General features: G+C 40.8%; 1 protein-coding gene across 22 annotated transcripts in view; it reads left to right on the top strand.

Annotated features, from left to right (window-relative positions):
• LOC139988205 (serine/threonine-protein kinase MARK2) overlaps positions 1-12,051 on the top strand; it is a 53,261-nt gene that overhangs the window by 33,614 nt on the left and 7,596 nt on the right. For 13 of the 22 annotated variants that reach the window (XM_074111783.1, XM_074111782.1, XM_074111784.1 and 10 more), the window contains 7 exons: positions 212-324; positions 418-637; positions 1,038-1,235; positions 1,945-2,146; positions 3,560-3,727; positions 5,327-5,447; positions 5,642-5,730. In XM_074111783.1, coding sequence (XP_073967884.1) covers positions 212-324; positions 418-637; positions 1,038-1,235; positions 1,945-2,146; positions 3,560-3,727; positions 5,327-5,447; positions 5,642-5,730 — 1,111 coding nt within the window. Of the gene's footprint in view, positions 1-211; positions 325-417; positions 638-1,037; positions 1,236-1,944; positions 2,147-3,559; positions 3,728-5,326; positions 5,448-5,641; positions 5,731-7,652; positions 11,914-12,051 lie in introns of those variants that run through there. The other 9 variants (XM_072005332.1, XM_072005335.1, XM_072005339.1 and 6 more) reach the window with 8 other exon arrangements.

Below are 12,051 nucleotides of genomic sequence, written 5' to 3' on the forward strand. Positions count from 1 at the left end.
TATAGTAGTAAGAGGCGTCTGTGAATGCATATTTTTCGCACAGCATAGCACCGGGCTTCTTTTGAAAATGTTTCTTTTGTATCGATAAGTGTATAAAATCGCGAAAGTGTATAAAGCGGTAGCGATGTAATGTTTCTCTTGTATCGAATCGATCGTGTTGTTCTGATATCTTTAGTGGTTGTGACTATGCCGTTACACCTGTTTGTTTTAGAGGCCCTGGCTAGTATGGGGTACACGAGAAGCGAAATAGAAGATTCCTTAGGACAGGCAAAGTACGATGACGTATTCGCCACGTACTTACTCTTAGGAAGAAAGACAACCGATGTGAGTACGGAAAGAGACTCGATTTATCGAAAGTACCGCGTAAGGTTAACGCGATCGGTGAAGAAGTAGAAATGAAAATGGTTCGTTTCGTAGCCTGAATCCGACGGCTCGCGGTCAGGCAGTTCATTGTCGCTGCGCAACATTCCACCGCAAGCTGGTTCGGGAGGCGGCGGCGGCGGAGGAGGAGGTGGCGGAAGCGGCGGAGGCACAGGTGGCGCTGTGCAGAGTCCGTCGCATAGAGGTGTTCATAGAAGTATTTCCGCTAGCAACCCAAAACCAAGTAGACGAGTCTCGTCCGGTCTTGAAACGCTTCGTAAGTAAATACCGTGAAACCTCTCGTTCCAGCCATATTCCAGATCAACGATTACCACTGTAAACTTATTTAATAACCTCTGCGTCAATCCGAATTGGACGTATCGCTTAGTAACGTACGCTATGCCACGCTGACGAACCTTAAAGACGAAGTAAATCTATCAGTTGATTAGGAGATTATCACGAAGCCTGTTACGTAGGTAGTAGCGGCGAGATTCGATCATCGAACGTGTCTATGTTTCAGCGAGAGTTTCTCTTGATTTTCAGTGTTTCCCCGTGCTAAAGGATTAGCAATTACGAGGATATTCGTAGGAAAACTCTTAGTAACGACTAAAGCCCACGTTGTTACGCGCGCGACTGATCCTATTCTTGTTTCGTATACGACGTTTATATTTTGCTAGGAGCAGCACCAAGTCCAGGAAACGCAACGAACCATAATCACGCGACTGCTACGACTGGTGGAACAGTGACTGGTGGCAGCGGTAGTAATTTTAAGAGACAAAATACCGTGGACGCGGCCACCATCAAGGAGAATACCGCTCGTGTTTCTGCGAGTCGACCTTCGGCTCCTAAAAACAGTCCTGGCCAATTAGATACTAGTGAGTTATTTTCGTTATCCTGTGACTTGTACCACCGTAATTCGATCGGTATCTGTTCAATTGTCTTTTGCGGCGCTGTAATTGTATAAAGCCTCCACGAACGTGTATCTGCTTTGAATAAGATTGCCCGTGATTCGTACCCTAATCCACCAATGTTTCGATTAATTCGTTATTTATATCTTGTTGGTTTCTCTTTTACCCTTTGTCTTGTTTTTACCCCTAATTCGTAAACGTTACCGCAAGGACGTATCGATGCTATGCGCTGATTCTAGATCGTCGTAGTCCTTTACTCTCCGAGAGTAGCGAAATCACCGTGTATCGAAAGTAGTTACATTTTTTTTTTCTTTTTTTGAACCAATACATCGATCGTAACGACGTCTACGCATTCGCTTACACCGACGACAGTTACAAAGTTACGATTGTACGTGTACGTGTAATTTTAGCGTCGCATCTGCCTCTCTATGATCCTTGCACTGAGAATTTATCACGTACGTTTCCTACCATTTATCGTTTCAACGAATAAGAAAAACAAAATTCCACGCGATTCTCTTTACGAATGGAAGCAGATGAGACGCTGTGCAATGTTTTGCGCGGTGTAACACGCGCGCGCCCCTCCCCAATTTTATTTGTACTCGTTGCCATGCTTGTTATAATTTAGTAAAGTACGCTGCTTTGTTTTGTGTTGAACTATATCTAATGAGGCTTGCAGTGACAATGTTCATTCTAGGCGTGGGTACAAGTCCCGGTGGTAGGGCATGGGCAGGCAAGAGCAATACGATGAACGCAGGGGTAGGTGGTGGTCGGCCTCTTACCTCACCTGCCCCTGGTTCTGTTGGTCGACGTAGTACCATCTCCTACGATCAAGCGAAAACGTCCTCCTCGTCTACCGAAAGAACCAACGACGCACCCAGGTACAGTGATATCCAATTGTTTTTCAAATCGTATTATTAAAAAGAATTCTTTTCTTTTTTCTCACGATAAATCAAAGGGCGAGAAAGATCGTAGAGTAGCGTCGATGAAACGTAGACGCTGGATCCGCGCGATAGTGCGGCAATACGTTCAATCCTGCTACCGTAAAAGTAACAGCGCGATCGTTTTTCCAGCAAGTATTGGAAAGAATCGCGAGCACGATCCAGTGTGTACGTCGATCGAACGATTAAATTTCGTTAACGCGCGCACAAATAGGCGCGGCCCGTGTAATCGTATATACGTTACAGTGTTCCGTTGTTGACTAAACAACAATGTTTTCGTTGTACCGACTACTAACCACGTAATAGGTGATTAACTCTTTAACTTTAACGAACAAACGTAGAAAAACCGGCCGATCGATAACAAAAATCTGTCATGATAAGCCCCAGGGAGTTTCTTTGTTTGTTGCGTTGCTCTAGCATGTTGGCTGCTGCCTGCCAATCGTTCGTTGCAGATCACTTTCTTTATGGCTTGACAGATCTACCGAAACAGATAGTCTAATTAAACGTGTATACATATACAAGTGCTTGCTAAAATTATACCGAATCACAGTTACATTCACATATCTCTTTACTCTGTTTTTTACCAGCGTATGTCTAGATTTATCAGCGTGTGTGTATAAAAACAGTCATTAACATCATCATACATACGTCACTGTTTATGTTTTAGCGTCACATTCCGTATTCCCCTTATCGTAGAAGTTCTCGCGTGCTAATATCATTGGCAACGCCAGATAGAATTTTCATTTGTCATCCGCTCACCTTAACCTCTACCCATTATCCACCCAACCCCCGCGTAGCACACCCTGTTCCTCTAGTTCTCAGTGAATTCGATCGCGTCCTACGAAACATACCTACGTATCTATGTAGTACGATCAACGTAGATGAATGAACACGCGAATCAACACCCACCATCGGTTCGTTCCGTTCCTCTTCTTTCCCTTTCTTTTGTTCCTACCCTTTCGAACAGTTTCTAAAAAACAGAAAAAAAAAAGGAAAAGAGTTACGGGATGTCGTTTGACGTTGAAGCGATAAGGAAACATTCGCGTATCGGAATGACGTAACCTTCCGTTATGAAATTCCGATACGTGTCACGAAGAAATTCGACCACGAACGTCTAAAGAAATTCAGCGAGGATCTTAGAAACGTTTAAAGCAAAAAAAAAAGAAAAAATAAAAAAGGAAAAGAAAAAGAAAGAAAAGAAAAGAAAAAGAGAAAACGAAAGAAAAAGGGGAAGAAAAGAGAGAAATTAAAGTAAAGAGAAACGCGAGAAAGTAAACGTAACGTCGACGCGAATAGCTATAGAAATCGTAGAAAAGTAGGGCCGGGCAGAGTGCTGATTAGTTTTGTACACAGCCTTGGCGAGGGCACTAGACCAACGCGGGGTCACACCAAGTCTGCGAGCATCAGCGCAGGTCACCGTTCCTCGAGTGGCGTACCCCCCAGCGACCATTCACTACTGGACCCTCAACCACGCAACGCCCACAACTCCTTACTCGCCACTGCTGACCCTCTTAGACAGAGGTACAGATCCTCAAAGCCTTATCAGCCAACCTGTATACAGTCCTCTATTAGATATGCGACAAAAGTCTAACGTACCGCTCTACCGGTCACAGCGATTACATCGTTCTACCACGAACCTTTGTATATTTCAATTCAAAGCGATCGCTTAAAATTTAAGTGCAAAATTTCAAATTCCGCTCGAGAGATTCGATCGGATCGGTCGAGACCATCGGACCTGTTCCATATGGAAAAATGATCGTCGCTGACCTTAGACGATTTCAACGAGACTCGGCAGAATTTTACGTTAGACTATTGGAGCACTCTGTAACTACAAAAGATATTCGAATACATTCTTTTCATTCGTTCATATTTTACATATTTATTTTCTTCTTCGGCCACTAACTCTCTTAGAACTAGAACTTGTGTGTGGCGCGTTCGTGCTTCGAAAGAAACATAAAAATTGCACAACGTGTTGTTCGCGATGCAAATCGGCCCTCGTAGGTTCGTCCTAGGACAGTTTCTGGTCATTTATTCATAATCACCTTCGTTTTATCTAATTTCTGTTTCTAATTTGCATGAGTATCGTCGTTGTTAGTTATCTACTAGCGATCATCGGCTTTGGTCACCGGTTTCTCATTTATCCAAACTACCTTGTTTCTCGCACATAATTCTGCGCCTACGACTACAATCACCGTGTTCACACACGAACAGCCAAACACCATTCCGCATTTTTGCTCCAAGTTGTCTTTCGTTTTAAAATTAGCCGATAACCATACGTTGTAACACGAAACGGTTTAACGTAAACGCCGCGGCAACGCGACAATTTGCGTGTGCCTTGAGATAGCAACGCGTGTGACGGCATACGCCTCGGCGAGAAAAGAATATCGCAACGTAACGTCGGAATCGTCGAGTATCCAGATACGACGATCGCGACGTCGTCGTCCTATCAAATTGGCTATCGTTTTGAATAAAATTTTCCGTGCGACGTGCACGCGCGCGTATCGATAACTCGGATCTGCCAAACGTGTCCGATTCTTTCTTCTCTAACCGATACGAATTTAATCGGCGTTTCGTCAATTCGATGGAGCAAATTATTTCGAAACAATCGTACTTCCTATCGACGCATACGCAAATAGAACGCAAAACTGTTTCGCTGCATTTTATAATACCCGCCAATCATATTTAACTTTCACTAGATAAACCAAACTAATTCGTTTCAAATTCCGCTTTCTTAGCTCAGACTGTCGAAGCTTGTTTTGCAAGACATACAAAGATCGCTTGTGCATTATCTACTTTTACAACTGCCCCCTTGAACCTCACGGAAGAATTCGCGTGAAAAGTGAACATTTTACTTTACATCCTATGTTTCTTTTATTTTGCATCCTTGTCTTTTGCTTGTTTTTTTGTTTGTAACGAAAGATGTACGAAACGGAAACGAGGAATCTTTTGTATCGTTTAAATGCACAAATTTCTAGCAAAAGAACCGACACGGGCAAAGCAAACATTATCGATATGTATATACATAAGTACACATGTATATACGTATTATGCACCGATAGACACGCGCGTTATCCATCAATTACGAGAATAATAATAAAAACATCATCTTTTCTCAACTAGTTTGGGTGTATCTCCAAGCAATAGACTGGCAACGCCTACAACACCGGCATTTCCCAGAAATGTCCCAAGCCGTAGTACGTTCCATTCTGGCCAGAATAGAGCTCAGCGAAATCATACTCAGGTTCGTAAGTTTCGATACATTTTCTTTTATTTTTTTTTTCTTTTTTTTTTTTATAGTATCGATTAGAAAATTTTCATGATCTATAGATCGAAGATGATCGAAATAGACGTTGTAAGCTAACAACTAAACCGTTAAGTCGATTTATCGCGTGCCTTTGTATTACCATGTATAGTTGTGTTCTATGAACTTTCTAGGGTCATACGCATACACAGGACACAAATGCAATTAGTCCATTAGCGAGACCGTCCTTCTTCTCCAAGTTATCCTCGAGGTTCTCCAAACGGTAAGTTTTGCCGATTCGTTATACGTACATACATTGAAAAAAAAAAAAACAGAAAAAAGAAAAAAAAAACGGTTTCTCGTATTCGACAGCATGCTAGTACATGTACCACTGTAAAGTACCACCGTTCGTCCACAAATATATCTTTAGCTTACGATCGAAGTTCGGCCAAGTGTCTAATCGTAAAATTTCGATGGACGACAATCGATCAACCTTGTACGATAAACGATGAAATTCTTTTCGGAAATGCAAATTTTTTACCGATCCTCTTACCGAACGAATCGCGCTCGACCACACTCCGATTTGAAAAACGTTGTTTGTTCGTGAAATGAAAGGAGAAGAAGTAAACGTAAAGTTGTAGTAGAAGTAATGTAAAAGTAAAAGAAAGAAAAGAAGAAGAAGAAACGGCAGCAGAAGAAGAGAAGGGAGAGAAAAAAAGAAAAGATAGTCGATGAAAAAAGTGGTGTACGTACGATACGTTCGATTCTAATTCGCGAGCCAGGCTTGTATTTCATTCGATCTTGTAATACGGTTATAATCCGATTATAAAATCATCGCTTGTGTCTATATATCGGAAAGAAAAAGTTGGAAACACAAAAGCTTTTACAGTGGGCCTTTCGATGCATGCGTAGCAATTAATCCCGTGAAACGAACGATTTTCAACTGTATATTTATACTTATGCTACAATAATTTAAACGAGTCGAACCTATCGTTTTGCATGTGATATGATATTTCTGTTTTAAGGATGCACAATGACTATGTAATTCTAAAAATTTCTTATCGATACGTCAAATATTTCCGTATCGTATTTAACGTAACATTTCTATACAAGTATACGTAATATACTGCAAAAACGATATACAGTACGATCAATTAGTAACCCGATGAGCGAGCAGCGACCATTATCAGTGAAAGCGACGAAAAACGTAGCTTGTTCACGATACGATCTCGTAGTTGTATTTGTTTGTACGCCGTTTTCGCCGTTTCTTTATCCCATAAGCATCTGCTTCTCAGGTTTCTATAGCACCCTTTTAGTTCGACTCTACTCTCTTCGTTAACCGATCGTTACACATACACGCACAAACAAATAAACAAACAAACGAACAAACAAACAAACAAACAAAGAAACAGGCGCACAAAGACTGAAACTAACATACACACGGAATACATAAACGCACACATCTTGACAATGACCGTTCTTCTATTTCTCATCTGTCTTTATCTATCTACCTATTTCCCTTCGATTCCTGTCTCGTTCTCCTATATAAGAATATAATTCGTTAACCGAGAAGAAAAGCACGAAGAACGATTATAGGAAAAATGTATTCGTCGTCCGTTCTGTGTCCTTCATAGCGAACGTACCGTTATCGTGTCTGCTTAATGTTCAAACGTTCCTATTTACGAAAGAAAATCCTAAGAATTCATCGACGATAGTAATACCGCTTGGCCAGCTCGAGTTCAGGCCACCTCGCATACTCATTGTGCATCCCTTTTTGACTCGACTGTAGCGAGGCATATCCTTGACTTAGTACTTTACCTATACTTTATATATGGAACCTTGATTTTGTCGCATACAACGATCATTACAATAATCGGAAAAAGTGAAAAAATGCGTGTTGTTATATTGGTACGCGTAGAATAGAGGTAGAGTAGAGGGATAAAGCGTAGGCGATAAAACGGTTCGAAGCGAAGACCCAAGGCCACAGAATAACGAGAGCAATGCAGATTGTTCGTCTCACCGTCAGCATCTTTTCTACTTTCACGATATGGTCACTGTACGCATCGTCGATACGTACTATAGACACAACTGTTCGATCAAAGCGAAAATTCTGTCCGATTTGCCGACACAGCATAATAGCCATTGGTGCATCGCTCAAATTCTTCACACTTGGATTAATGTTTACCGGTGTATTGTATGCTACAGGACATGAACCGATTAAATCTTGACATCGCTCGAGCTTCGTCAAACGATGGCCGTAGAGACGCGCAAAACTTAACGACCGATGCGCGCGAGAGAAATTCGCGCGAACGCAGCAAGACCAGCGAGCCAAGCTCGTCGCGTTCTATCGGCCTGAAACAATGGTAACAGCATCCGTGTTACCGGCTCAACGATCCACGGATGTCGGAATGCGTTTGACCAACGAACGAGACAATACGAAACGAAAAGAAAAGAAAAAAAGGAAACGGAAGAGGAAAGAAGAGAAGAGAAGAGAAGAGAAGAGGAGAGAAGAGAAAAGAAAAGAAATAACATGTTCCGTCTCTCGCTCCGTTATTCTGTGGTGTATCGTCAAGCTTTTCAGAGTCGACGGATCGTTGTCGTTGATTATAAAAGAAAAGTTCTTACGATATTGTTACCGTTAGGCGCACGGAGTGCGACATTCTCGCGTTCATCCTATAACGAGACGATCCTTCGGAACGCGAAGTGTCTTCCTGACGCGCGACGATCCAACAATCCGTTGCTGTCGCTGTTTTGTCGTCACCATCGTCACTACCGTCGTCGTCATCGTTACCGTCACCGTCGCAGCCGTCGTCGCCGCAACTGCCAGCCCGCAGCCTTATCCCCTTAGACTTAGCGTTGAAAATCGTGCCTTTCCTAATTCAGCCTGCCAGCTATAGTGAACGTGCACTTTCATGCCGCTCATCTTTTAAAGACGTACCTATCTATACATAATCTCTTTCTATTTTTATACGTATATTCATCGCGTCGTACGTCAGCTTCGTTTTACCTTCTTCGTCCTAAAATAACCGTGTAACAAACGTCGGCCACTCATCGTCGATAATTCATCGATCTTTCGTCGATCTTTCGTCGATCTGGTTCATGCGAATCGATCATTCCTGATCTTGTTGAATAACCCGATCCTTTGAACGCTTTTGAACGGTTTACTTGATCGAACAGACTTATCCACTTTTGTACGTAACGCGTAGCGCTCGCGAGTAGTCGCGGTACGATGTGCTCGTTCGCCCGTCTGTCCAGTTCCTGTCTTTAGTCTCGTGGCAAACTGACAAAAGAACGACGAGAAGAAGAAGAAGAAAGCAGGAGAAAGAGAGAGAGAGAGAAAGAGAGAGGATGGAATGGAAAAAGGAAGGAAAGAGAGTTACATTGGAAGAATAGGAAAAGGAAAAAGAATCGTCAAATCTAAAGGAGAAATAGGGTAAAGACGAGATGGAGGTATTTCGCCCGTACCGTGATCTTAAGTCGCGCGTGGCACGTGGTACACCGTTACGCGCTATCGTTGCCAATTTCCGTTTCCATTTTCGTTTCAGTTCTTGTTTTCGTTTCCGATATTATTACCTTTAGCGTTATCGTTACAGTTACCGTTACCGTTACCATCATTATCGCTGTTACCGTGTTTACGATTAAAAAAAAAAAAAAAAAGAGAAAAGAAAAAAGAAGAAAAATACGCGTGAAACGATGTCGGTGCAAACGTGACCTTTTACGCGTGGACAGTGCCAAAAGTCGCACGGACAAAATATATAATCTTGACGGTTCGAATCATTCGGTAAAATCCATCGTTGTCGTATTAACAATCGCGAAGAAGAAAACATGCAGGTGTACCGCTTAATAATGTCAGCGTGTTTTTGCCTCGTTAGCCTCGCGACCTTTCCCGAAAAGTAATTGTCGTTTGTCTACTTTAGGTCCGATCAGTTGACCAGAACGTTTGTTTTACCGACGAATTCGACGTTGTCGATGAAGCGACAACGTTCGTCAATCGTCGTCCATCGCGTGAACGTTCTATAGCTTTGTTTTTGTTACCGAAAAACGTACGAATACCTATCCTTTGATCCTCGTAAAAGTGGTATAATTGTACTAACAAACGTCACACGGTTCATTTCACAACAATAATGGAGTACATGAGAATTCTTCGTACGTTGACAGGTTTTCTAAGTGAAGGCTGAAGTCTCGCCTTGTTTCCCTCGAGCCGAAATGAGAGCGAGCCGCACGCTGAATATCAAGCAACGGCAATATACAGACATTTTACCGGCACAGTAATTAAAGTCCGATCGACCGGCCGACTATAACTTCTAACATTAGCGTATTCCTATTATTTTCTTTTCTTTCTGTCTTCATTTGTCTGATAATAACTTTTACTTAGATTTTGTATCAAAGACATATATCGAGAAATGATTAAAACTTCGTAGCGATGATACACCGTAAATTCGAGGAAATATATTGGATATCGATAATTTTTTAAACGCGCTCGTCGATCGTTTCGCGAGCAAAATTCTCCCGAGTAGAACCACGTAATTTTATTCGTCGCTTCGTTACACCAACACGCTGAAACCGTCTCTTTATTCGATCTTTTATTATTAATCGCTCCATTTCACTTCCGAGAGAACGAGAGAACAGCTTAACACACGTGTTATCGACGATAATAACCGAGCGTTACGAGTTTTATCGACTCTTCGTTCTTTGTTTCTCCGTTACTTATCAGTGTCTGTTCCTTTTTTCTATCGATATCCAAAATATTTGTTCCCTTACGTCGGAAATAAACGCGAATTATGTTTAAGTTCGCAATTGTCAAATTTCCATTCGATGCTGAATGCAAGATAGACTCGACTGAATCATCAACTATAAGAAAATTCTTATATCGATTCTTTTGTTTAACCGAGAATGTATTTTTTCTTTTTCTTTTTTTATACGAATGTACATGTATGTCGCAATATACATATGCGTGTAATTTATGTAAATATATGACATATATAGTTTCATACATTTCATGATATATAGTTTCAGTATTTGCATTCGTAAAGTATTTTGTACAGCTTCCTAACATAACGATGAAAATAAATTATATCTCACAAAATGGAAAAAGAACCGAGAACAATTCAATGAATCGTCGAACGTACAAGAATTCGGAGACGAATTCTCAAAGAATCGATATCAGACACGTTGAACCTCTTTATCGGCTAACAAGCAGCTTTCGCATTCGTTATTTTATATTCGTTGTATTCCCTTTTTACATTTGACACTCTTATCCTATCTTAACGTTCGTGCTTCGCACTCCGTTGTTACGAATCGGCCGATCCGATTCCATCGATACGCGATGCATTTTCTTACTTCTATTCCGAATCGCTACGAAACACGATGTAACGTATATCGTCGAAGGCATTCCATTGTATTTTCTCCTCCGCATGCCTTTTTTTTTTTTTTTTTTTTTTTTTTTTTTTTTTTTTAACAACATACTCGCCGTATCGAAACGGCAACCATCCGTTGCTCGTCGACGTATTTATCCTGGAAATTCAGATTTCCTTCGGACACCTTCGAATTCCGAATTCCAGCTCGATCCTCGAGTTCGAGTTGTGTAAACGAACAGCAAACTATTCCGTTGCGCGAATAATGCATTTTCTTCCTACCGCTAAACAGTTTATTTAGCAAAGAAATATTAATAGTAATAATTACGATAACAGACGGACGAGGAAAATGAAAAGAGAAAAAGGAGTAAAAGAGCAAAGCGACATCAGGCTTTCCATTTCTTTTGCATTAAAGCAACGCGATATTGTTTCGTAATTGATCTCAATACTAAACAAGTGCGAGGCAAAAGTGAAAGAATAAAGAAAAGGTCAAGTTTTAAAACAATGGGTTATCTGTAGCGTCCAAGAGAAACGCAACTTTTGTTAAAAGAGAAGAAAGAAAAAGAAAAAAAGAAAATGTCGAAGATTTAAAACGAACAACGCTCGAACGGTTTGTTCCATATTTTTATATGCGATATTATCCTATCGCGATTGATGTAGTATGCTAGTTAGTTAATTTAGTAAAAGCATATACAATTTATTTTTTATGGTAATCGCGATTTAGCAGAAAATTACCTATTCTTCAAACGTCTTTTTTCTTTAACGCAACAATGTTTCACGTCCGATAATACGAATTCGTAAACTTCGAAGTCGTTTTTCCATTACGATCGACGTCATATTTTTGCGAATACCTATTTGTTTTATAACTTGTACGAGAGATACGTAAGCAAACCACAAGAACGGAGCAAACAGTATCCTATATTTAAATACAAGCGTCCTCTTTGTCAGATAATTGTCAGGTAATTGATCGTCTAAATGGTCTCGAATATTGCGTAAACCAGATCATTGTCGAAACTGCGTGCCTTCCTCTTTTCGATGTTATACATTTCATGCGTATTTTTACTATAAAAAAAAAAAATGAGAAAAAGGAAAGAAAAAAGAGAAAAAGAGAACGATGAAACGAATACGAAACCTTATGCACTAGTTTTTCAAGCATCGATACAAATTTCACACAGTCCGATGAAAATGCGTAATATGTACATACCGAACGATACAATAACTATCGTTATTTACAAAAGAGAGAATAAGAA

The sequence above is a fragment of the Bombus fervidus genome, chromosome 6 (genome assembly GCF_041682495.2).
Source record: "Bombus fervidus isolate BK054 chromosome 6, iyBomFerv1, whole genome shotgun sequence".
Lineage (NCBI taxonomy): Eukaryota > Metazoa > Arthropoda > Insecta > Hymenoptera > Apidae > Bombus > Bombus fervidus.